We start from the raw sequence: 27,034 nt of genomic DNA, 5'->3' as shown, positions 1-27,034 counted from the left end.
ACAAAAGGCAGACTTCCTCCACAGAAACAAAGTTTGGTACCATATATTTAGAGACCTTCTGAAAGTTCACAGATTAGTTAGAGATTTATTTTAAAATCTATTTTATCTACTACTGTTATCATAACCATTGATCTGAAAAGATTTTTTTCAAGTTATTATCTCCAACTTACCTCTATGTATATATAATTGTATGTCTTTTCTGCCAGCTGTATGAAAACCGCAAATAGCGACAGAACTGGTTTTGTGCTGAAAAATGTGCACTCTGACCACACAACAATTACAGAGAACGTGGCCAGCACAACTGCAAGCACTCTGTAAAACCATGGTCGAAGAAGGCATTCCCAGTACCACTCTGGAAAAAACAAACACACGCATACCCGGAACAGGTTAATGAAAATTACACAACCAGAAACAGAACTCCCTCACAAAGGGCTTCAAAGTTTGCTGCTGCTTTATTGCAACACATACCTGCTACTGAATTTGTAAATAAAATTGAGGCTTATGGCCAAGAGCATGAATTAGTATCTGACAGCTATTCCATTGCATAAATGCATTAATATTGCAGACTTGCCTACCTCTGCTGCAGCTGAACTTTTTACATTAAACAACTGGTTCTTGTTACAGAATGGTATAAATTGTAGCTTAACATACCCAAAATCTGCATTACAGCACTTACCAACCGTTGGTGTGTAGAAATACTGAATAATTTTATTTTCTGGTTCCTGGGAATGAAAGGTATGAACAAACTGTCGAGTAGCACTGCTTTCATTTTTTGCCACATCTTCCAGGTAAAATGCTTGCTCTAAAAGGATTTGCCACTGGACCTGCGTACGACGATGTCTCTGCACTGAATAGATGACCTACAATAAATTGCAAGAAATTAGGTTACAAGGTACTTTTTCAAAAAATGGCAGAAAATCCTTGCAAAATCCCTTAAAAATGTGAGCACTGTAGAACTGCAAAGGCTGTTATTTTCAAAAAAGCCAATAGTTAATTCTCTAAATACATAAATCATAGAAGTACTACATACATGATTACTGAGTTTTGCAGCTCTTTCATCACAAACCACCTGTAGCAGTTAAATCCTACTTTTCTCAACCTGCCATTTTATTTTTGCTTCTCAGTAAATATCAAGCTTTTACTATAATTTCTTTTTCAGAATGCACTGTCAATCAACGATTACAAGGCTTACTCACAGACAGCTAAAACACTATCAAGACAAAACACAAGAAGAACACTTTTTACACATCCAGAACTTTGATCACTTGGGATATTAAATGTCTCTGATTTCTTTCACCAAGAAAAGTTTTTGTTAAGTAGCTTAAATCCACTACACTCAACAATACAGATGAACTGCATCCAAAATCTTAGACCAGCATTTACTTTCACTACATTAGCATAAGTGAGGCATTCTCCCATCTATTAATATACCTGCTTGTGAAGTTTGGCCAAACTTTTTTCACTGGGATAACTGTTCTGTCTTTCATCAAAATCTTCATAATCATCCATGTTCCTACCCATTCTTTCCTGGTACTCAGTAGGGCACTGGAAGGAAAAGGTAAAATTAACTGGGAGATGAAAGAGTAGCAAGCGGTCTTTGCTAATTATTTGTAGAAGTTTGGGGCATTTCATGCAACTGAAAAGCTCACTCCACGCATACATTTTTCTCTCTTTCTACAACACTGTGTCAAAATACATCTGGTAATTATGTACGTCATAAGAAAGTATTTCACAAATAATTTCAACTCAGAGTCTCAACAGAAACTCAGAATATGTCAACTCCAGATTTTATATTAAAATCAAAAGAAACTATGTACAAGTATTCTGTATGTGCAGGAAGCACCTCCTCTCAACTGGATAATTATAGTTGAAGATGAGCAATTGGTTACCTTTTTCAGTATTGTATCAACACATTTCCTCAAGGGGTGGTTATATTTGATACTCTCACTTACTTTACGGACTTCCTGTTGAGAGAAAAAATAACAGAGTAGTTTAACTATGCTCAATTAAAAACATCAATTAAATAAATTTCTCATATACTATTTTTTTCATAAACTATACTTTTATTGTTTTAAGTTAGAGTTGCAGATCCCCCAAGCGAAAAATACAGCCATCAAAGCTTAAAAAAAAATACAGCTTCCTAAAAACTATAGCTTTACTAAATATCTCATTAAAGGTAAGTGCAGTATTTGTAAAGATCACTTATGTACTTTTTTTAAAAAAAAGAACTGCAATGTGCAACACAACTATACAAATGTGTGGAAGATTGGTTTCTATGCATGAAGGCCAAAAAAAATGGAAATAGAAAAGACTTTCTTGTTTAAGTCATAGATAAAAAGGAGATGAAGGGTAAATCCCGCTGACTGACTCAGGGCACTGACCACCTCTTTAAGAAGCCTGTTCCAGTGTGAGACCATCCACCACTCTTGTGGTAAGGAATTACTTCCAGTCTGGACTTCTCTAGATGCAGCTCTGAACCAACCCCATGCATGTTGTAACTGGCTAGCAGGGAACAGAGATCAGCATGTCCCTCTCCAGGCATCTGAACAATGCTCTTAGTAATTTGCTTCAACTTTTGGTCACTTTTGATCTGAAGTGGTCCGATAGCTGCACCAGATGAACACTGTTGGTCCCTTCCAGGGGAAATACTCTGTTTTAAGTGCTATCCTGGTAAAAAAGGTCATCATTGCTCATTTTCTAGTAAGTTTCATAGTTATGTCCCACTTAGACATTTTTAACTGTTTTAGCAGTTTCTTCAAAATGCTATTACAGATGAATGAAGATTCTATTACTGATTTGTACTGACACATAACACATATTTTCACCCTACCCTACAACAGCTTACACATATTAGTCCAAGCCATGGTATCCCCAGCTATTCAGAGGGCTAGATTTCCATTCTGTTCTTGAGCTACATTAGAACCTTTTGCCCAGTGACATTTGACAATAGAGTCTCAAAAGAAACTTTGAAAAAACAATTATCTATATATTCTCTTCTCAAAAAGCATGTAAGCGTGGTCCCAGAATTTGGTAAATCTTCTCAAGATTCCAAAAATACACTGTGAGCAGAGCATAAAAGAAGTATACAATTTGAACACTGGTGAAACATCTGTACACTGATTGTTCAAGCTCACTCTGAAATGTTATTTTTTAGTGACAAGAACTACTCCAAAAGGGTCAATAATAGAATATACAAAAGCAATTATGGTTATCAAGTTGCTATTACTTTTAAGTTCATCACAGCAATGACTATTCTGTTTTGACTTTTGCACAGGATGAAGTGTTATCAAGTGGCACACTACGATGATTTTCTTAGTTTACAGATATTGTGCAGTAAGCTCATGATCATACTACAAGCGTCCAACACCAGTGATTTCAGACACAACTAACAGCAGCCTTCACTTTTTTTTTTACAGGGAAACCTAGTTACTTACCTCCATAATATCCTCTAAATTCTCCTCTGCATCTGCTTTTTCAGTCATCAGTTTGGCAGCTTTGAAATAAGTCTTCATGAGCAGATAACCCCTCTTGGCCCCATTCCAGTGAGAACGAGGGATTTCCACCAAACCGTAACCCAAAAGCAACACAAGAAGGAACAGACCCCATGTGTTTGCAGCAGCTATTCCAATAGTTTGAAGCTGGTTCCTAAGGAAACAAAACAGTATAAAAAACCCAAACAACATCCTCCTGTCCTGACTGAAAGAAACCAGCCTTGAAGTATCAGTATCTACCAATATGGCTTTCAAGTTCACAGGAATGGATGTGGTATCACCTAAATTTTTTGCCTGGAGCCAGTCATCTGCTTGGCCATATTTAAAGCCGCCACAATTTGCCTTTATCTCTCATGTTCTGCCCACTATGGAAGGAAGATAAGAATTTATTTGTTTGTTTGTTCTCCTAGAGGAGTATGTTCCATTAGGAAACAACATGAACTTAGCAAACTTACCAAAAGTGATGTCAAAATAGCATAATCGTAGTCACTGTAAGAAACAGCCTCAGAACCCAGGGTTTGTATTCAGAATATTGTATTCACATTTGTATTCCATCTAGTATGGAGGACTATAACCAATTTATAGATGTAAATTATTTTAACTCTCCTTTTCACCTTTACAGTATTCACATGCTCTACACAAAATATTGATATTTTTAAAATATGTTGTTCTAAAAAACCTGAAAGTTCCTGCACTAACTTTGCAAATGTTTGCATGGAGAAAAAAGCACCATTGTAAATACAAGAGGATTCCTCTGCTGTACTTACCAAAATCAGAAAACCAAAAACCAAATTTCTATAAATACTCAAAAAAGCCCCTTTCAGATAAAAAGTTAAAATAATTTTCTAACTGCCTAGCAAAATATTATAGCTCAAACTATTTTTTTCAGGAAGACCCATTTCATCCACAGAGGAAATTATCTGTGACAATTCTGGAAGAACTCATGGAAGAGTTTACAACAGTATTCTTACCATTGTAAATTGAAGTTTGGGTTTACAGCCACATATATCAGAAATGCTCCAAAAATCAGCAAGTAAGTGCCATAATAGATGGCATTTTCAATCAAAGCAGTTTTAATCTTTCCAGTGATAGAGAACCCTCCTGATCTAGCATATGACTGCATGAAAGGTAGCAGAATCCTAGGATAAAAGGAAATAAAACAAAATCACATCAGCCAATCAAAAAAAGAAAACAAAAATCCCACCAACCCCCACCAAAAAAATCTCCCAAACACCCAAACCACCAAACCCCCCAAAAAAGTACTTTGCAGTGTCAGGTTACTGAGGCAGGGGTGTTAAAGTTTAAGACTCCCAAGTTTCTAAGAAATTAGCTACTTAGATGTTTTTACTCTAGATGTACCTGTCTGATGGCAAACCTTAAACAAGCTGCAGATAAAAACAATACAGTTAGCTTTGCTATGAAAAATCTGTGATAAATAAGAATGAACCACCAACCCTGATATCCTTGAGTAACTACAAAAATAATTTGATAACAGGTTGATACACATAGATAACCCAAAACCCCATAGATTTTTTTTTTTTTTTTTGCTACTATAGCTAAAGCTTTATACAATATATCAAATAAAACCAACTTATTTACAATATTACTCAAAAATCACCCAAATTATTAATGCAATTATTTTGGTATCTAGTTGCCCAAGCCCCTTTTTTTTTCAGACAATCTAGCCATAAACACTACATGTGTTAATTGCTTAGTTTCAACAACAAAAATGTACCAAGAGTAAATGGCTTCCAACTGAAATTTGCTTCCTCAGAAGTAAGAAAAAAAAGAAAATGCCTAAATCAGTAATTATTACAGAAATTTCATTACTAGCAAATAGGATACAATTTGAAAGCACTTTGCCATAGCGATACACAGTTTAAAAGCATAGTACGCCTGTTAAGATGGTCCACTTAAAAACTATATCATAGTCTTTGCCATATTCTTTTTCCTTACTTACCATGTTAAAAACTGAGATGTCCAATATACAACACGCCAGAAAATTGGCATAATTCCATCAGGAATATAACTCCAGGGTTTGAAACATTTTTGCTTGCTGTTACAATGTAAAGAAGACTATTGTTAGTTGTGGAGCCATATGTATAAACTGCATCTTCTATAAATTCCTGTCTAGAAAGGTCTTTGAAATGAACACACAAGTAGTACAATAGTATTTGAGTACATAGTCAACAATTAACCACCTCCCAAGTAAATAAACTGAATGATCACTTAGAAATATTTATCATTTTCCTAACCACAAATAATATATTTGTGGTTACTTATTTGATGACAGGACATCTTTCTCAGAGAAACAAAAAAAAACCCAAAAAAACAGAAGTTCAGACTGAAGAGGACTACTCAATAAAGCATTTTAAGGTTACAGTTTCTGGTTTTCAGTAGTAATTATTTCATGCACAGAAAGAACGCTTGTTTAGACAGAAGCATTAAACTTTAGTTAGTGCAACACGTTTTTAAAAAAATATCTAGGCACACCATCATCTAGAGGACTTAGTCATACAAAGAATGTATTAGTTGTTTCTTCTGCCACCCAGCTGAAAAAACTCAGTCTTACATAAATTTTGATTCAGTAAGCCCATATTCTTCTGACAGGTAGTGCTCACTTCAGAAGACTAGAAAAGTCATATGAGTCCTTTTAGGAAAAAAAGAACAACGGACAAGTGTCCATCTACACTAAGGCAGTTTGGTTTTTTACCACACACCTTTCTGGGTAATAAAGCAAGGGTGAGTCAAGGGGCAATAAAGTCAACTTAGATAGGATTACCTAATGAGAAATAATTGGTGTTTTCCAGGGTCAAACTAGTTAAGCCTGAGTTGTAAGTTTTTATGTGTACAACCTAAATATTTTCAAAACTATCAAATTAAGATAAATGACAGGTAGTATGACTAAAGGTTTCAGCACCTCTCCTTTGAATACAGACTGAGTGAGGAGGGGTTGTTCAACCTGGATAAGGTACCAGGAGACTTTATAGCGCCTTCCAGTACCTGAAAAGTTCTTATAAAAGGAAGGGAAAGGGACTTCTTATATGGGCAGAGTGACAGGACATGGGGCAACAGCTTCCAACCAAGAGAGAGCAGGTTTAAACTAGAGATTAGGAAGAAAATCTTCACTGTGAGGGAGGTGAGGCACTGGCACAGGCTGCCCAGAGCAGTTGTGGATGCCCCATCCCTGGCAGTGTTCAAGGCCAGGTTGGACGGGGCTTTGGGAAATCTGGTCCAGTGGAAGGTGTCCCTGCACCTGGAAGAGGATTGGAACTGGCTGATCTTTAAGGTCCCTTCCAACCCAAACCATCCTGTGATTCTATGAAAAAAAGTTTGTCTGAAGCTATAGGTATATTGAAAGGTTACTGAATAGTTTTCAAATTGTGTATATAATTAAATAGATTTAACTAACATCTGCTGGGTGGTCTTAAGTATAGCATGCAATACTGTGTGACTAAGTCACATTCACATTTCACCATTCCAGGCCCTCCTTTGGGGCAAACTGGCAATACTTTGCACAGACATATCAGCTGACATCTGAAAGGCTCTTATCATCTTACAGATAACTACACTGCATACACCAGTAACATATGGTAACAGCCAGTGTAGGCTAACAGATGAGCAACCACGGAAAGAGCCCACGTTACTCTACCCCTCCACGTTTAGGGATTACTTTCGTCCTGACAGGATGCAACTAGCAGACTACCATTACTTTGGTGGCCTACAGTACATTTCACATAACTGCAAATACCATACATATGCAATTACAAGAAGCAAGTAGATATGCCCCTGACATATAACACAAGCAGCTAATTTCATTCATATCATACGGTATAAATTAAAGGTATAAAATTAGATTTTCAGGTTTAAAGTCTTTAAGACTGTAAAGGATAAGCTATTCATCAAAGTCTCCCCTCATAATCAGGATTGCTCAAAAAGCTTAGTCCTATTGCTTTAACAAAAAAAAAAAAAAGGAAATCTAGTGACACACATGGTTAGGTAATCAGCTAGAACTACTATGTAATTACAATGTAATTACTCCCAGCAGATAAAGATCCACCTTTCATCACCTTTTCCCTCACTGTCCTGTATATTTACAAACTTCAAATTTTGCATCACACAGATAACACTTATTTATCAAGTGTTAAAAACACAATATGCTCCTATTAATTAAAAAAAGAAAACCATAAAATACAATCTAAAGGAAAAAACATATAGCTCATACCTTGGAGCAAGAGTAACGTAAGAGCCATTACCTTCTGCAGGACTGGAGTTAACCGCAAGTTTGCATCGATTATAAATAGTCTAAAATACAATTTATTTTATATCAGTGACCAAAGAGGTATAATACTTATTTAAAAGCAGAAAGTCCTATTTTAAGACATTTCCTGTACTTGAGGTTTACATTTGGAATTAATTATACCAATAAACATTCAAATCAACATGCAATCAGCAGTCAAGTAAGTGAAACACTGAAAGTGTCCTTATGCTGCCTAAATAGATAGAAAAACTTGTTATAAACAAATAATGAAATTTTAAAATGTTTGAAATAGATTTGTTATCTGATGAGACTAACAAAAAGTAAAATGAATTACAAACCAACATATTGTTATGTTTAGTTTATTAAGATATTACGTGGAAGATTTCTTTGGTGTTTCTAAGATACGGTCTTTTGCGTCATTAGTTTAGAGAAATGCCATACACATTTGATGCAATTAAGCAGGAAGTCCTGCACATTTCTTACCGTACTGACATCCAGAGGCAGTATGAATACAATCAGGAAGCAGAGATACCATGCCAATAATGTCGCCACAATCACCAGCCTATGCTGTTTCTTGAAGTCTCCATACCGGTGAAGTAGGAATAAGGCCAGGAAAAAGACAAACACTATCTCGAGGCCCAGTGCTGCACCACTCATTGTTAAATGTTGGCTCCAGCCACACTACACTCGCACGGGAAAGCAGATCAGAACTGCAAGACAAAAAGACATTTAATTACATTAAAATCTCTGGAAGATATTTATATATAAGAGTTGGTCAATGGACACTCTAAAATGTATTAACAAACTTTTCATACACCATGTGATCAGAATTCTTATCAGAGAAAAAACAAATATTTTCAGCAAGGTGCCCTGAAATCCTCTGACAAAATCAAATATGTAATTCCAATGCTATCATTTCCAACAATGCATTAGGACAATCCCTGTTCATCATCTTGATATACAAAAAATCCAGGAGGCAAACCTCTGTTTGTAACAACCTACTAATCCAACATTAGGTCCAGTACAAATTTCAAGATGAACATCTACTCTGCATTTTTTTCAATCCTTTCAGAAGTAATTGACTAATTTTTACAAAGAGTTAAATGTTTAAATTAAATGTTTCTGGATAGCTAATGAACAACTTTTTTAATGGAACTTATCTCAAATACATATTTAAAGTCTGTACATAAGAGTTAATAGAGCATAAAAACACTGTAAAGTATGTATTAGTCTACTTGTAATGCACCTCTTTTAGGTTTGAAATTTCAAGAATTTCAAATCACCTTCCTACTCCTCCTGTGCTAATCAGAGAAACAAGGGTCTCAATTCATTTGGTATAGTTTGCCATGATGTATTCTTGCCTTGCTTGTCCTTCTGAGTTTAGCTACTCTCCTACAGTCAGGACTGCTGTAAGAAAGTTCATACAAGCAAACTATGCAAGAGGACAGTGAGCTGCACAAATCCATTACAAAATATTTCACTGACTTTTTATATTTTTATTTAAATTGCTTCAGACCTTTTTAATAAGCATCATTTTACCACAGGCATTTATGCATTATTAAAAAAATAAAGGTTATTACTGTGGCCAGTCTGATTTGCCTCTCCATCAAGATTAACATTTAGCTGGTTTGATTTAAATGAAAGAGTTTTTGCTATGGCTTTGCTGTTAAGACTTTCAGTACTTTCACTTTTTTTTGAGATTTAAAAGAAATGCTATTACTGAAATTCCCCTCTACTTACTTATAAATCTCTTTAGAACTTGGTAAAGTGAAGCGTTTCTTTTACTAATTTCTCAGTAACCTGCTAAAGCAAATCTATTATGCTTGAGGGCACTAAGCAGTGAAAACTTTACACTAAAAAAACTCTAAAGTTTGCGATGCCATTACCATCTTGAGGACACAGATGAGCAATTATTCTGTGACTTCCCCCCCCCAACAGGATTTGTTTCTCCCAATTTTCTACTTTCACATTTGAATTTCAAACAGTAAGAGCAGTCTGTTTACTCCATATTGGCTGTGACACACAGAGCATTCCGTATTCTGAAAATAACTCACCTTCCTGTTTCTAGTCAAAGATGCACACACTTTTTCTTTTTTGCCTTTCATCAAACATTTTTATCAAACTATCAACACTTCTGTTAGGACAAACCATCCCTTTACTATCTGCCTGTACTCTACTTTAGCTAGATCATTTGGATATTACAAACTCAGGATAGCTCACCTATTTCTCAATCACTTATTCGGAGCAAGTCCTTGACTGTTCTATTGTACCATTCTTGTTTCCTCAGAAATCCTTTTGTATTTAAGTATAGCAACAAATTCCACACAAGCAAAAATAACAGAACAATTATGTATCAGCTTTAATAAGGCACTGCTATCTGGCATGTAGCTTTTCATGCCCATTACAGCCACACCTTTTGCTACGTAAACAAAAAAATTATACAGCATACATTAGTCACAAAGTTTTATTACAGTCACACCTAAAAAGCTTCAACCAAAACAGAAGGTAACAAGTTTTTGTGCAAAATGCTGCACTCAGCTACTATCATTACGGTACTTCCAGAAGTATTATAAAAATGTACTGAATATGCTAAAATAAAGAGGGAATTGATTCCTACCACAACTTAACTCACTTTCAAAGACAAAAGTGACGTTGCAGTTATCAGTAAACTACATCTTTATGTTCTTCTCTGATTCCAATTTTAATTTTAAAAGAAAGGCCTGTTTTTTTCAAAAGACTGAGACTAATAAGAGAGTTGTTTTGAATTAATGTGTATTTTCAAAATATCAGTTTAGAATTTTTAGATAGAAACCATTTAAGACCAGCTCTCCACATAGAAAGATGAAATGGAAGAAAATCCATAAAGTGAGAAATGCAATGCTTGAGAGGAGCTCTTCTGGTGAACTAAATTCAACCCAACTGCGCAGACATATCAGGGACCTGTGCTACTGGTATCAGGCTTTAAAACACATTACTGCAGGCTATAAAGGTATGCCTTCCTGTGGAAAGCAGCATTTGCCACTGAACCTGGTTGTTAGCTCAAAGAAAGGTAAGCTCTTCACCTATCATCCTGTTTCATCACTTTATTTAGAAAGCCATCTCACTACTGGCATACAGCTACCTAGCATCAGCTGGCTGAAATTCCAGAATCACCAAAAAAATGTTGTCCTGAAATAACTACTTCAGAAGAGCTCTCTTGTACTCTACAACCTTCAAAGGCTTAAAAGATGCTCTTATTAAAGCAATGACAAAGTAACAAGAACCCTCATCATGAATAGAGAAGTATTTATTGGCACACTCAGTTTCTGAACAACCAGGTAACTACAGATTAATACAAATAAGATTAAAAGCTGAAACACTGGCATGGGAAGTGCTATTTAACCAATAAAATACAAGGACACGCTCTTGTGTTAGCTTAGGATTTTCCTGCCTCTTTTCAGACAGAAAAAATCAATTAAGTTTTTAATTTTACCCAGCTACTAACTCTGCACGCATCATAAAGGGCTCAGTTCAGGCTTAATTCCCTTTATATGACAGACTCCCTACTACCAACAGTATTAAATTACCCTGCCAACCTAAGAGTAACTGCACTCATGACATCTACATTACAAATGAACTAACTACTCTGCCTGGTACAGAAATCTCAAGTTACTAAATGAAACAGCAGAGAATTCAAAACCCCACACTTTCTTAGAGCTCTAATACAGCATCAAAGTTAACAAAGACATTACAATATTATATTCTTAAAGAAGTGCTAGAAAGAGTAAAGCATATCTCTGAAGGATTCCCCCAGTCTCCTAGTAAAAGCCTGAGGAGGACTGAACAGAGGGTAAACACTGCTTCACATGCCTTACTAAAAAGTATAAATAGGATAATAGGATGTTTCCTTCACAACTTCAGCTTTATTAAGGCCTCCAAATTCTCTCTGTCCTGGAAACACAACACTACTTCACTATCCTGTATTTCTATGGTTGACTGCTCCTGCTTAACACACGCACAAAACTCCGCTCAGCTGTACCCATTCCTGGCCCACCCCAAGTTTCCAAATCTCTAACGTAGTTTGATTTACACTACCACTCTCAGAAAGTCACTTGAAATCTCTCATAGTTTTGTGCCTTCTATAGTTTTAATCATCATACTATTTCATAAGGGAAACTCTGAAAAACCATTAAAATACAAGGGAATGGCCTCCTTAGCCACAACAGTGGCTCTTCCCAGCTTTCTTTCCCAAGCAAAAACATCCTAAGGAACAGGACTAAAGTCCTACTAAGCAGTATATAAGATTATAAACTGATCCTCTTCTATACAGTAGGTCTATCAGTCATTACTGAAATACATTAGATTACTTAAACTATTTGTCCATGCCAAATTGATGCTGTCTTTTATTCACCTATTGTATTTACATACTTACAAATAGATTTAGTGCCAGAATTTTTTTTCAAGAATTAAAAAAGGAGAGCCTGTTCTTCAAACATTACTAATAAAGACAGCCACCATGTTTCTGGACTTCCTGTCTGGTACCTCAGAATCTCTAGAATACTAAAGACTTTTTTTTCTTGTTCTTCACGTATTCTCAGGTAGAGATCAAACAGATTTGAAAAAGCTACATTTTTAGACATTTTGGATATTTCAGTAGAAACACGTGAAAAACCAAGCAGCCTTACTTTGTATTTTTAAAGATCATAATCATAATCTGAAGAAAACCTGTCACCAAAAGAGTCGCCAAACTATGAAAGGGATTATCAGAGTCAGTCAGGGACAGAACCGAGAGCTTTAATATACCAAAAAAAGTATCTGGGCAACAGCATCTCCCACCTCAAGCTGAATTCACAACTCACCTGCAAGTACAAAAGCTGCCATCACCAGCAATATATCAATGGCCAGCTCAGTGGTAAGCTTTTGCCTTTCCATCAAGGTATAATCTGCTAGTTCTTATTGAGGTTTTACCAGCACATTTCACTTGGCAGAAAAACCCCAGTGTTAGGTTTCTGAAGCCTGCCCTGCTCGGCAAAATTATGCTGCTAAGAATCATAAAGAAAGACTTCACTCCACAGACACATATTAGTAGACTACAGCCTTTAGTACTGATAGAACTGCCCCACACTAAGAGCCCTTGACACTTCCATTTTAAAACAACAAAATAGGCTACCTTACATTTCAGAACTCATAAACAGAGAACAAGAGGCAAAGCAACAACACAAACAGTCCCTTCAGCCATTTTAATATCCAAGTCTGCATAGTGTGTTGTGGGGATTTCTTTTAGGTTGGTTTCAGGTTTAGGGGAGGGGTTTTGTTTGGCTGGTTGGTTTGGGTTTTTCTGTTTACTTTATTATTACACACTAGCCTTTACAGCTTGGGGGAAATAGTAAGTATTTATAAACAGACAACAAAGAGCTGCTCTATCTCTGTACAGTGAGAAAGCTATCTAAAGAAATAAAACAGCCACAAGGTGCCCAAGAAAACCAACCAAAGAAATTATCTGATTGCACTATTTGAGAGAAACAACCTCTGAGATTAGTGAAGAAAGCAATTTGCATGGCTTTGTTCTCTTAAGACACACTAGTCAGTCTAAGTACTGACTGATACTTCAGTGACTAAACCTGTCAATTCAACTATTTTGCAATGAAGAAAAATTTCAAATTGACTAAACATTTAACTGATAATTGATCAATATTTAGAGAAACAAGTTTTCTATCTTCCAATTAAAAGTAAAAATAAAATGCTGTGCTGACACCACTCAAAAAAAAAAAAAAAATAGTAGTACTCTCTGATTTTGCAGACTAGGCTCCACACAGTAGCACTAAATGCAAGACATATATGCCTGACCAAGGAACATTAAGATTTTTGTGTTCAAATGCAAGCAGGGACCATCAGTACAAAACCACAGCAAGCTCATTTGCTTTACATGGTGCTGCCCTGTCCTCTAATGATCACAGAATCATTAAGGTTGCAAAAGATCTCCAAGATCATCAAGTCCAATTTCTAATATATTAAGTATCAGAGAGGCTGAAGCTTTCAAACAGTTTAGGGAAGTATGCTGAAAATAACACCTAGAAGAAAGTAACTCACTTATCAGAGGAACTGAAATAGAATCAATTACAAGCACTGTACAGTTGCAAGCAGAATCTAAAAAAAGAATAGAAATTGCTATCTGGGCTACCAGACTAATGCACTCAGACAAAGCAGGTGTCAGTAAGGTACTCACATGACTACAGCCCCAACATTTCATTCAGGCAGACAGACAATTTGTTAATTTCCGGACTGTAAAAAACACTTGGATTTTCCACAAAATCATCTTTAAATTTCCCATACGTTAATAGAGAAGAGTGACATGATTCACAAAGAAAAAAGGGGCTGCAGAAAAGGTCAAATACACTCAGCTTTTTTCTAAAAAAACCCAAAACTCCGCCTCTTTTTCATCTGATTATCTGCTTAAATAATCTTTCAACGACTGCTCCGTGACTTAAGTTAAAACCGGAAAAGGTTAAAAAATACTTTTTAAAAGATTATATGAACGTTAATTTGAGTCACATCATTGTCTGTATGTGACTTAAAGTTGTGTACTCTTTGCCACGGGTTCCATTACCACCCTCAGTTTTACAGGCACGTCTCTCCATCGTCATGCATTAAACAAAGGACAGCATTTGCAAGCAAGTGGTTGACTAAGAGCGGGTTGTAGGTGTGTTCAGAATCAGCTCTCCATCCCCACCAATTTCAAAACAAGCAGTTTGGGGGAGAAAAAAAGCCGCAGAAGAGCTGCATTGCTGAAAGTCCCGCGGGCTGTGCAACACGGTATGAAAATACTGCAGGGTTTGAACAAGCATGGTGAAGGTCAGGACTAGCCACACATGGGCAGTTTCAGGTGTTCCTAGAGAAAACCTCGCACGGTGAAATGTGCCAGCGCTCCCCGGCCGGCCGTGTGCGCACAGGCCTGTGCGGCACAGCACCGAGATCCCCGGGCACGGAACCAGCACCGCCCCGCGCTACGAGCTCGGGGTCCCTGGCGGGAGGGCAACACCCTGGATAAGAGCCTTGAAACGAACGCGCCGACCGCCCTCACCCAGCGCTGCCCCGCGACCATCTTCCCCTCCGCGTCCTTCTCACAGGGGACATTCCCCGGGGATCGTTCCCCGCTTCCCACCCGGCTCTCCTCCACGCTCAAGAGAACCGGCCCGGCCGTGACTCGGCACTGCGGCCCCGCTCCGCCCGGCCCCGCGTCTTTCCCACTGCCGCCTCACCACGGCCGAGCCGCCGCTCAGCGCCGCGTCCCCCGCGGGGCTCCGCCGCCCGCCATCCCGGCCGGCACCGGGCTCAGAGCGTGGCGCAGGGAGCGGCGGCCTCTCCCAGCTTCTTCCGCGTCGGAGCCGCCGCCATTCGCCGCCCGCCGCCACCGGCCCGGCACGGCCCCGCCCCCGGGCAGGCACAGGGCTGCTAACTACAGCTCCCGGCAGCCTCTGCGCTCCCACCCGCTGCGGCTTCCGGCCGGAGCCGGGATGGCGCGGTGCTGAAAGGCGCGGGGCGCGCGGCGGCGCGCGTGGGCCTCCCAGCGCCATGTACAGGTACGGGGGCACCGGGACACGGGAACACCGGGACGCGGAGATGCGCCGGGATACGGGCATACGAGTAGCGCTGCTGGGCTGCGCGGGAGCCGCGTGGCGCCGGGGCCGCGTGTGAGCCCTCGCGGACCCTCTCGGGTCCCCTGGCTGCGCGGGGGTGGCTGAGGGGCCGTGCGTGGAAACCCCGAGAGTCGGTGTGTGGGACCCGGGGGAGCGGGATGGGGCTCCTGAGCGTGGCAGCGATGCGGGGGTCACACGTGTGTGTGCTGCCCCGCGGGTGGTCCTGGGGGAGCGGGGGACTCTGCCCTTAGGGCTGATGGGGGTGCGGGATCCGGGGGATCGCCGGGCCGCCTCTCTTTCGGCCGCAGCGGGCGGCGGCCGCGGGGAAAGCTTCCCCCACCTCCCTTGTGCATCCCGTCCCGCTGCCCGCGCTGCCGCCCCGCCGGTCCCGCCCGGTGCTGTCGCGGCTGTGTCCGGGTTTGGTGGTGTTGGGAGGCTGCCGTATCCCGCCGCCTGCATTGGCTCCGCTCCCCGGCCCCTCGCCCGCCCCATCCGGGAGCGGGTCGCGCTCAATCCCTGGCGGGATCTTCCCCAAAGTCTGCCAGACCGAGCACACGCCTGCGCTGTGGCCGCTGCTTGTGCTTCCAGCGCCCGCAGGTCCCACACTCAGTCGCCCTGCGTGCGGATGTGGAGTACGAGTGACTGAAATGCTCCAAGGATCCCCATCCTGTGTTTGGTGTCAGTCTGGCAGTACCCTCAGAGCCTCTGGGTTTTGCTGTGTCTGCAGAAAGCACCTCCAGGAGATCCCATCCTCTAGCACTAATGTTTCCACCAGCTTGGAATTGGACTCCGGAAAGACCTCCGACCTTCTATCGGGCATGGGAGTGTCAGCCCTTAAGAAGGACAAGCTGGGCAATGAAAACACGCCACAGGACCTGCTGGTGTCGTCGCCCTGCGTTCCTCCAAAACGGCAGAAGGTGAAGGACAACGAAAAGGACTTTGTTATCGTGCGCCGGCCATGGCTGCTCCGAGAGGCAGAGTCAGGTACCGTCACCCTGGTCCAGGTTCTGCTCGCCCTTCAGCAGAGATGGAGAGTGGGCATAACAAGTCTGCACTGCTTTATTGTTTGTTTCTTTGCTCTTTCCCAGCAGAATGTCACTTTTAGATCTAGTGGCTTTCAGGCTTGGGGTGGTAAATCCTCTTTTATGTATGCCTTTAAAGAAGGGTGGTGTGTCTGGCTCCAGAATTGTGGCTCATGAAAAGCATGGTTCTCTGCTGCCTAATCCCATGAGTGCTTGTGTGTGTGTGTGTGCTGGGGGGTTGTGCTGCATATCCCTGTCTGCTCTTGTGTATGGGACATAGATGGCACTTTGGCCCAGCAGTGTTGTGTTGTGAATCAGTGTTTTAAAATTGCTCAAAGAATCAGCAGCAAAAGTATGTTTAATACAAAAGCAAAAGTGTAACAAAGTTTGTTGGCCACATTCATCTAGTTACTAGACGGTTAAAGCGCACAGAGAAAAAGCAAGCTAAAATCAATCAGTGTAAAACCAAAGTCAATCCAAAAATCATCTGTCTGGAGGCAGAAGGATAAGTAAGGAGTGCAGGCTGAGGTGTGCCAGTGGAGCTGTGCCCCAGCTCCTGATGGAAATGAGGGACTGTGCCAGAGAGCTACAGGGAAAGCACATCAAAAGGTGGGGGGCTGCTGGGCTGGAAAGGGAAAGAACAGGGCTCTTAGTCTCTTGAAAGATGCATTAAAGAATACTGGGTTCCTTTCCCTGGTGTCAAAATGTGGTTTTAGTCTGGATGAGTATGTGATGCAAAATAAAAAAGCAGCTCTCTCCAGACATTATGCTGTCACACAGGTGGGAATGCCTTCAGACAATCCTGTTTTTATATAAGATGGAGTGCTGGGTCAATAACTGAGCTCCACAACCCAGAAATCTCACATGTGAATCACGACACCTTCTGGAGACCTGAAAGAAGCTGTAATTCCACCACATTGTTTCACATAAATCTTGAAGTGGTGATAGCATGCATGTTTTAGCAAGCGGTTTGTAGTATTTTTTTCTGTGTATCACACAGAAGCATAGCTTTGAGCTCCCTTCTGGGACTCTTCCATGCATAGGAAGAGTGGGCATTTCAGCAGAGGGGAAAAAATCCCCAGAGAATCATACAAGCATGAGATGACAAAAGCAGTAACTGAGATGCTCTTATTCTCCAAGTGAGTATGTGTTTGTGTTGTTTGTGTTTGTGGCTTTTTTGTGTATACAAAGTGAGTATTCCATGAACCTTTACGTTTACCAGTCAAGCCTAGGCAAAGATGGTGAAAATGTCTTCCTACAATGATGAGCTGCAAGGGAGGTGAATAGTGGGGCTGATGTCTGATGTAGGCTGATGTATAGCCTACAGAAGTCGTAGAGAGGCTTTTAACAGCCAAACCAAGCAAGGCATCTGACCAGCAGGCAAAAATTAACCAGCTTTAATAGAACATGTTTTGCTCTTTCCCTAAAGGTATTTCTTTGGATGCACTTCCAGATGAATTGCTTTTGGCAATCTTTGCCTATTTGCCCCTAAAGGATTTGCTGAAAGTTTCTATGATTTGCAAGAGATGGCATCGACTTTCGTAAGTATTACTTCTTGTCATTTAGTACAGAGGAAAATCTTTGTTTTCACAGACTATTAAATGGTCTGGTTCTCATCTTATTTATACATATATAATTCAATTTAGGCTTTATGTGGGTATGCATAGCCAAAAGATGCCTCACATGTTTTAACATTACTGTAGTCTGTTAAATAGCTTTCCCTTCTCTCAGTCTGTTTTCAGCGCTGAAAACATTCTGTGGTTGTACTCACAGCTTTGACCCGTTACCCATTTGAACTCACTAACAAGTAAAATTCTGTGCCCCAGGTTTGATGAATCTCTGTGGCAGACTCTTGATTTGACTGGTGGGAATCTGCTGCCAGGAGTGCTAGGACAATTGTTGCCTGCAGGTGTTACTGTGTTCCGCTGCCCGAGATCTTGCATTGGGGATCCGTTGTTTAAAACAAGCAAGTAAGGCTTTTTCTGTATGTTCTAGATCCTGAAACTGTGTCTCAAATATTCACATTATTTTGGTTTTAAGGTAATAGCAACGAGCAGTAGTGATTGTGCTGTCCCTGGAGAGTGGAAGAGCTAATCAGTGGTTCAGCCAGTGTTGAAACAGGAGGATCTGCATTCACCTGTCTGTTATTTAAAACCAAGCTGATGTAATTTTTTAGAAAATATCAAGCACCATGATACCCTTGCAGTTTGTATATTGTAGAGCAAAGAATTATCATAATCTCCAGCATTTTTATATGGTTCAATCAAAAAATCATTTAACTTGAGCAGGATAGACTTTCAGGTGTTAACGAGGAATCAGTAGAGATATTGTTTGCAAGTTGTGCATGCTTTTAGTGTATGGGATACATTTGTGATGTGGAGAATTTATGGAATAGGTTTTATGCAGTTTTAATAATCTTTCTCTTTTCTTTTTCTTGTTAGTCTTCTTAAACTTCAGCACCTGGATTTGTCAAACTGCACAGTGTCTGCTGCAGATCTACACAGTATTCTTTGTCTGTGTGAAAAGCTGCAGAACCTCAGCTTGGAGGGTCTAGTGCTTTCTGACAACATCATCAAGTGAGTGACATGTTTGGGAAATACCTTCTGTTTGGTGCCATCATTTTGTGCAGGCTAATGAAAGAATGCAGTGGAAAGTTGTTCATTGTGGGAGTCTTTTGAAGTAGCCAGTCCTAGGTACCTTTTTTTCTCCCAATTCCCCAGAGCAGCAGGATGTTAGAGAAACTGCTCACCTCTCTAGGGTGTATGTATCTGTATTCCCATAGCTAAGCTGTACAGCACAGCTACTTTTATTTTCACAGTTTTGTGCTCCCATGTGTTCTGTGTGCAGGTTTTTTTCTGTTCCAAGGGCTCTCAGCTCTCCCACCAGGTGCCCATTGTGCTTCTGCACTGTGCTCACTTTTTGTTGAACTTCTGAAGTCCTGGAAGATTACAGATTCAGCCAGTCAGACAGTTTTTTTTGGTTCAACTGCAAAGACACTAATGGGTGTCCAGTCAGCCTCCTGTTCAGGCACCAGGGGATGGTGGAGGTGCCGGGGACCATACATCAGATGGCAGAGACTGTCCTGCTTTCTGATGCCTTCCTCACTCCAGGGAGGGAGAACCAGAGTACAAATAAGCAAGTATCGTTTGGCTTTTTATACTATCAGTAGGAACAGTTAAAACTATCTGAAAATTGGGTACTGATCAGGCACTAATGATGGACTTCTATTGCCTTCTGAACAAAATTTTGTATACCGAGTGTTCCAGGTATTGCTAATTGCATGTGTGCTCTAGTCTTCCAAACAAATGCATTCAGGGGATGCTATTTGGACATGGATTTTATCCTGAAATAACCTCTATCTTGGTAGAGGGGTGACATCAGAAATGGGATGGTTGCTTTGTATTTGTAAAGGTGTAGTCATCTCTGATAAGTTGTGGTGTATGTTTACTGGCATACAGCAGGAGAAGGTGAAAAGAAACCATTTCTTTGTAAACTTTGTAGTTTATAAATACTTGCCAGCAATGTCAAGTAAATAGACAAGTATCCCTTTTAATGTTGTCCCTTAATGCAGCAACTACAGACTTGAGACCCTTAGTGACTCAGGTTGGTCATTTAATTAAAGATGCAGTACTTAATGTTTAATGAACAATTCCCCGTCCAAGAACTTAGGTCTCAAAAACAGTCACATCCTAGCAAAGCAAACAATGTTCCAACATTTAGAGTTCATCAGATTTTTCTTTTTTCTCCCTACAGCAGCATTGCTAGAAATCCCAATTTGATACGACTAAACCTCTGTGGATGCTCAGGGTTTTCTGCAGAAGCCTTGGAGCTGATGTTGAGCAGCTGTTCTATGTAAGACAAAATCAGTTTTTGCTATTCCTGAAACAAAGGATTTATTTTTTTCCTTTGGCATCCCAGTTTCGCTCATATCTAATACTTTTTTTAATGTGTCTGTTTTGTTCCTAAATGCCTAACCGTTGATTATTAGCTGAATAGTCAGGTAATTTCTTTCCATCAAGTTATTTTCTTCTTTAATAGCAAATATGTGCTTCGATAGATATTCATGGGTTTTCTGAATCATCTTTTTGGGTGTGTAAACCCCATTTAGGTTCCTTTGATATCATGTAAATTTGATTTTCTTATAAAAAGAGTATGTGATTCTCACAAAGACAAAAATGTGTGTTTTGGAACTGGAAAGTGAAGTTCCAGAGCTCCCTTTGCAATCAGAGTACAGCATGAGTGGCAGATAACACTGTGCCTTTCCATGATGGAATAATCCTTTAGTAACCTTCTAGTTTATGAAGGACTGTGTTCAGATTGACAGCTCCAGTGATTAAACCATCTGCTAACAGAACACTATTGAACTGGGCCCCACTGAATTTGGGATTTATATCCAATCTTTCTGCTGACTTCCTGTGACCTGCAGGACAACATACGTAATCATTCCTTCTGCAAAAGCATTTTTTTTAATCGAATTTTGAGCTAGTGGGCAGCCAGAGCTTTAATCTTTCTGTTGCTTGGTCTGATTACTCATATCATGAGCTCCTTACGGGATGATGGTGTGTGCAGTGCACAGTGAATAGCAGATGGCAAACCTGATCCTAGGAATGCTAGTGGCAATCTAACTGTTTTTTCATATTATGTAGAGAATGCCAGCTAAATGCTCTAGCTGTGCATTCACTGTGTCTTTGTCCCTTCGTTACAGCTACAACACCTGCACACAGAACAGTACTCTGTCCCAGCCCCATGGTGACAGGCTATAGGTAATCAAGCACGTAAAGAGAGTTGAGCTCACAGCATGACCAGTGTTTTTATAAAACTGTGAATTATTTTATGCTAATTAGGATTAATTGGTCATCTGACCAGTACTAATAATGGATGGTGGTTTTTCCTCTCAATGTGACCATCTGTTCAGTTGTAACAGATTCAGGTCACAAACCTGATGAAAAGACAGTGTCCCCCTGTGGCAGTTCTGGAGGGAGCCTTCACTTCCTAAAAATATTATCGAATCATTCCAGTTGAAAGTTGCTTTGGGAAGTCACTTTAACCCCTTTCCCAGACCAGGGTCTAAAATTAGCACTGTCTAGGTAGATGAGGATTTTCTGCGGTTGTATCTTGAAAATCTCCAAAGACAGATTTAGCTGGATAAACCTGCTCCATTTATTAGTGCTTAATTATTGTCATACTAAAATTTCTAGTCATGAGTACAGTAAGTTAGCAGTGGGCATGTTAAAAGTGTTTGCTTTAAAAGTGTCAACTATAATGAAAAATACCAGAACTTGAACTGCAGTTCACCCATTCTTGTTAACAACTCTGTTCATTTGTGTGTAGGCTGGAGGAGCTGAACTTGTCCTGGTGTGAATTCACAGCCACTCATGTCAAAGCAGCAGTCAATCATGTTACTTCAAAGGTCACCCAATTAAATTTAAGTGGATACAGAGAGAATCTACAAATAGCAGGTAAACAGCAGTGTGACAAACCTTTATCCCACTGTGGGATGAAGCAGCAGGCTTTACATTTTCTTCTGGTTGGCATTCACTCTTTGTATAGAAGAATCATGTACTAACAGTAACTTTTGTGTCCTGGATGGTTTGAAGTTCTTGCTGTCAGAGACTCTTACTCATATTTCTGGCTCAGGCATGAAGGCTGAGATGATTTTTCTTCTGAATTTAGGAACAGTCAAGTGAAAACTCATTTCTTCTTCAGTGAAAGAAGCAGCCTTTACTTGTGAAGTAAGTCCTGGAAGCAGGACTTGGTATGCTATGAATTAGCTCCAGGAACAATATCTGGAAGGCTTTCTTAAGGCTTCTGCTGTTGTGTCTGCTGAAAGCATCTTCTAAAAGAGAACAGTCATAGTTAGTGCTTCAGTTTCAGACTGACATCCGGATACCAGTTAATTTGCAAGATAATCTCAGTAATCAACATTTAGCCATTTACTTGCTAATAGTTGTAGGAAGAAAAGTTGTATTAAGTTGGAAGGTATAGAAAATGCAGGAAAGTCAAGATTTGGGGGAGAGTGCATCAGAGTGAACAAGAGCTATGGGTGAAAGTCCTTTTGTGGTGAAGAGAATTTAATTTTCGCAATGAGTGAATATGACAATAGGGCATTGGATGACATGCAGGGGGTGACCTCTCATTTCTGTTTAAATATCACACAGACCACTTTGTGCATTCCCTTTGTGGGGAAATAGGCAAATCTTCTTATCTCAGCCCTAAACCCATAGACAAATATGCTACATAATCTTCTCCACATCAGGAATTTGAACCTTGGGCCCTCTGATTGAGCCATTAGAGACCGTGTGCTGACCTCTTCTATTTGTCACTTTCTCTGAGTGACTTTACTCTGTTTCAGTGCAATTTATCAAGCATAAAACTTGAATAGTACAATAATCATCCTAATTAAGGTATTGCTGGTTTTTAGTTTCTGCACATGAATTCTGAAATACCAAAATTCTTTTGCATGTTGTTGAGCACCTTGCAATGGCTTTTAGGTGGTATCTGAACCACAGATGATTCAGTGTTACTTGCATACCATGAAAAGAAGGTCAAAATTCAGTTTAAATCAGAAAAAATGTAACTTTTTGTCATAAGGAAAGAACTTTTTGTATATAAGAATGGAGATGCCTAAAGGATTTGCTACTCTGAAAGGATATTTGATGCATTGAAAATTTTTGTTACTTTTTCACTGTATGTTAAGTATTTCAGGCAGCTCAGCATTACTATGTCTCTGTAGATTTCACAAAAATATCATTTGAATTACTGTATTCCAAAGTTGATGGTTGATGCACCTGATTTCTAGGGATAATTTGCTGAACTAAATTTTTCTGTTTTGCTGAGGGTAATAAAAGAAGTCCATGTAAGGTATCTTCATATGCAGACTGTATGCTGTAAGTCTTAAGGATACATTTTTCAGTTTAAAAAGTGTGCTTGAGTTGTGGGGGTTCCAGTAGAAAAGATATAAATGAACATGTGTGGATGTGTGTAGGCTGTGAAAAGCATGTCCATCTTGTTACTGAAAGAGGGACTGACTCTGTGTGACCTCTTTCAGATGTGGAAACGCTGGTGTGGAGATGTCCTTTGCTTGTCCATTTAGATCTCAGGTAAGAAGACCTGTGCAGCCAGTCCTTAAATCCTTGTGGTTCAGGGAATTAGCACTGAGGCAAGGTTTTGTAGCAGTGCACATCCAGAAAATACTATGCAAGCTAACCCTACAAAAGATTTGCTATCTGGCGTGATCTAGTGTGGAGCAGGTATGTAATTGAAGATGTCTGTTACCTCAGCGTAAATGTCAGATACCTGCAGGATTTGTTAACTAACAAGAGATGGTAATTAATAGGTGGACCGGAAGGAAGTGTTTAGATGCCTACAGTTAATTAGCCTAGCATGCTACAGCAGGTTTAAGTCATCTCTAATACACATTTGTTACTTGGCCATGTGACTAAAAAAAGGTGTATTTTGGGTTTGACCTAGTCAGTTATTTTAAAAGCTCTGAAGAACTTGCCTATTCATGGCATAAATTCTGCTGCAGAGTATCTGTGTCAGGACAAACTTCTGCCTCACTTGCCCCTTCACGTGCCCAACACATACACGTGAGAGATGGGTTGCTTCCATAGTCAGTGAAAACATACTTGGTGGTAGAAAATAGATATTCAATAAATTCCTCTGCCTGAATTTTCAAAATAGCCAGTTTACTGCTGCTGTATACTTAAACCTTTATTTAATGTGTTCTCTGTACAGTGACAGCATGATGTTAAAGCCTGAGTGCTTCCAGTATTTTAAACAACTTGCATTCTTACAACACCTGTGCCTTAGCCGTTGTTATCAGATATCACCTGCTGCCTTAGTGTAAGTAACCTCTAATGTGCTTTGATTTGCTGTTCATGCAGAGGGTAAGTTAATTTAAATTTGCTTTATTTTAGGTTAAAACTGCAAATACCTTAATGGTGTGAGGAATTTGGAATAAAACTAAGATAAAATAACCTACTGCTAGAACCTGTACCCTTTGAGAATCGAGATTGGAACCAAAGCTGAGAAAGGCTTTCAATGGTGTCAGTCTGTACTTACGGAACTGGCTGCTCTGTGTGCCTCATGTCTTCTGTTAATGGCATTATACCAGTGGTACTCATTGCTGGTGTGGGAAGTTGCAGTCCTGCCAGTGACCAGTACTGATGTCAGTGCCAGACTTCTAAGTGTGCACTAAGGTTTGAAAAAGTTGGCAGAGTTGACAGTACTGGCTGGACTAGTAAGCTCTGTATATTTACTTTTGTGTGCACCTTTATCATTTATTGATAGTGACTGAAACGTGGCTTAGAGTGACTTGTTCATGAGGTCATTCTGCCTTTTATTAGTATAGAGGCTTTCAATCCCAATACTTTCAGGAAAGATGTCAACAGAAAGGAAATGGCCAACAAGAAAAAAGGTTGAGAGGAACAGGACTAATGAAAATGGGGATCTGATGAGCCTTTGCTGTGGCAGCACATGCCTCAGCCTTTTGATTCAGTTCAGTACTTGCTTATAAGATACACAGTTCAGATGATGACTGGGAAAAAAATGTAAAGCAATCAAGAAGCTGGGTCTGGCTACTCACCAAAATATTTCTACAAATTGGAGACTGATTGATAGTACTCAGAGGTTTGTGTTCTCTGAGCCACATCCTGGGACTTCATCTGGGCAATTTCCTTCACTTGTTCTAGATTTTTAAGTCCAAGGATATGAAAGGGGAAGAATCAGTTTGTTTTCAGTCTGTGAGAGATATTAGCAAAGAAGTAATTTATTCAGCCAGTTTCCTGAAGTATCAGTGCTGAGTACTAGTTTCAATTATGTATGTGCTTAAGTAGTTTACCTCTTCTAAAAAATTAGTAGAAATGGAGTTATATAGCTTGTGTACAGACTGAAAAACCCCAAAAAATGTTTTCAGTTTAATGATTAATTTCGTATTTTTCTCTTTCTAGAGAGCTTGGTGAAATTCGAACACTGAAGACTCTTCAGGTATTTGGAATAGTGACTGATAGCTCCCTGCAGCTCCTCGAGGAAGCACTGCCTGACGTGAAGATCAATGGTTCACACTTTACCAGCATTGCAAGGCCAACTGTTGGCAATAAAAAGAGCCATGAGATTTGGGGCATCAAATGCAGATTGACACTGAGAAATCCTAGTTTCTTGTGATCATGTACAATGCACTGGATGCCACGGACATACTGTGCATTGAAGCTCCTTAGGGAAAAAACTGCTGGAGCACCTTTTATCATAGTACTGTTACTGTCTAACTTGGTCTTACACCCTAATGTTGTTTCATAATATTTTGTATCAGTTTTTTGTACTTAAAACCTTTAGAAATTTGATGATCTGTGAGAAATTATGGAATATGTCTTTCAGTCTTTCTTTTTTACAGGGGATCTTTGAAAAAAAATATTATGAAACAAATCACCATAATTAAATAATGTCAGCCTCTAGCAACTGTCTGCAGCTTCTGGAACAGCTTGCAGAGGTGCCAGACATCTTTATAAGGTTTATTAAGGAATTTGAAGAATTCAGAATGAATACATATTAAATATATTCAACTGAAGAAAAGGTACAGTAGGATGAATGACTCAAACTTGAAAACAGTAAATTGGGGATATTTACACAGAAGCAGCTAAGCAACAGCTCAATACCTTACAAGTTACGCAGCATAAAGGAGCTATAGTGAAGTTTTTGTTTAGGAGGCCACAAAGGAAACTTTGGCCTTTAGTAGCCTTCATTTTTAGCCACAGTGTGAAAAGCCAGTTCAGAATTAGCATCTGTAAAAATAGGTGCTGGTTATCCATTATTTCATGTTGTGGTCCTAGGTTTTCTGATTACATATTACAGAAACTTCATATAGCTTCTGTGAGCCTGATTGCAGATAAAACTTTCTCCAAGGTCTTTCAACTGCAACTGATAAATTGGTAGTAGAAGGAGGAGGGCTCAAAGAGTTCTAGATATGACCAAAAACAAAAACCTGGGACTACTCTCTAAGAATGCTAAAAGGGAGAGATGCTTTGGTGCTATCAAGAGACAAATTTCTCTTTTATATTAGTTTGCTTGTAGTAGCACTTCATGTATTTGTATCACTAACCACTATTGTCTAGTGTTGATTTTTTATTTAAAGTCATAGGAGAAATTGAGTAACTGTCCCCAAAGAAAAAAAAACCAAATAAAGTATAGGGACAGGTAATGACTTTAAATGAACCTTTCATTTGCATCTGTTACCAGAGTCCTCATGCATAAGCCTAGAATGTTCCAGCAGGTTTTTTAGCTGTTAATTCCTAGGGCAAAACTTGGACCCTCTGTAGGACATAAACATGCTGCTGTTTTTCCCATGAATGCAGTAAGCAAGCAGCTGAATTTATTCATGGATGTTTTTAAGAGTAGCCAATGTATTACTGTAGGCCTTTGCATAGATATAACTTTTCCCACTGCAGTCTTGAGGAAAAGCATTCAGGAATGAATACCTGGTAGTGCAGAACAGATTAATTAATGTGGAAAGGTTGTATGAGTACTAGAATTTGATATTTAACTTGACTTTCTAGAATATAGTAAATAAAGCATTATCTTGCAATCTCAGTTGGTTTGTTTTTTGTTAATTTAACACTGTAAGTAACAGATATTAATAATGGGCTTGTA

General features: G+C 39.6%; 2 protein-coding genes across 7 annotated transcripts in view; one reads left to right on the top strand and one right to left on the bottom strand.

Annotated features, from left to right (window-relative positions):
- Positions 1–15,130, bottom strand: part of LMBRD2 (LMBR1 domain containing 2) — a 28,925-nt gene extending 13,795 nt beyond the window's left edge. The window contains exons 1-10 of one of the 3 annotated variants that reach the window (XM_058828109.1): positions 14,991–15,130; positions 8,236–8,462; positions 7,717–7,796; positions 5,452–5,547; positions 4,463–4,630; positions 3,435–3,645; positions 1,890–1,964; positions 1,432–1,545; positions 677–860; positions 171–352 (exon numbers count right to left, since the gene is read on the bottom strand). In XM_058828109.1, coding sequence (XP_058684092.1) covers positions 171–352; positions 677–860; positions 1,432–1,545; positions 1,890–1,964; positions 3,435–3,645; positions 4,463–4,630; positions 5,452–5,547; positions 7,717–7,796; positions 8,236–8,409 — 1,284 coding nt within the window. In that variant the 5' untranslated portion in view covers positions 8,410–8,462; positions 14,991–15,130. Of the gene's footprint in view, positions 1–170; positions 353–676; positions 861–1,431; positions 1,546–1,889; positions 1,965–3,434; positions 3,646–4,462; positions 4,631–5,451; positions 5,548–7,716; positions 7,797–8,235; positions 8,463–14,812; positions 14,971–14,990 lie in introns of those variants that run through there. The other 2 variants (XM_058828110.1, XM_058828111.1) reach the window with 2 other exon arrangements.
- Positions 15,131–15,180: 50 nt separating this feature from the next.
- SKP2 (S-phase kinase associated protein 2) lies at positions 15,181–26,966 on the top strand. Of its 4 annotated transcripts, none has more exons than XM_058828119.1 (10): positions 15,181–15,311; positions 16,144–16,352; positions 17,820–17,931; positions 18,217–18,360; positions 18,832–18,966; positions 20,144–20,242; positions 21,722–21,849; positions 23,439–23,490; positions 24,128–24,235; positions 25,342–26,966. In XM_058828119.1, exons 1-10 carry the CDS (start codon positions 15,304–15,306, stop codon positions 25,553–25,555), a joined length of 1,209 nt encoding a protein of 402 aa, XP_058684102.1. In that variant the 5' UTR covers positions 15,181–15,303; the 3' UTR covers positions 25,556–26,966. The 4 variants fall into 4 exon arrangements, with proteins under 4 accessions (XP_058684102.1, XP_058684099.1, XP_058684101.1 ...); XM_058828116.1 differs by having other exon boundaries at positions 15,199–15,311; positions 16,096–16,352; XM_058828118.1 differs by having other exon boundaries at positions 15,218–15,311; positions 16,096–16,352; positions 20,147–20,242.
- The last annotated feature ends 68 nt before the right edge of the window (positions 26,967–27,034 follow it).

Source organism: Poecile atricapillus, chromosome Z, assembly GCF_030490865.1.
Source record: "Poecile atricapillus isolate bPoeAtr1 chromosome Z, bPoeAtr1.hap1, whole genome shotgun sequence".
In the NCBI taxonomy this organism is placed as follows: domain Eukaryota; kingdom Metazoa; phylum Chordata; class Aves; order Passeriformes; family Paridae; genus Poecile; species Poecile atricapillus.
Note: the sequence above shows the minus strand (reverse complement) of the source record. Positions and strands in the feature narration are given on the sequence as shown.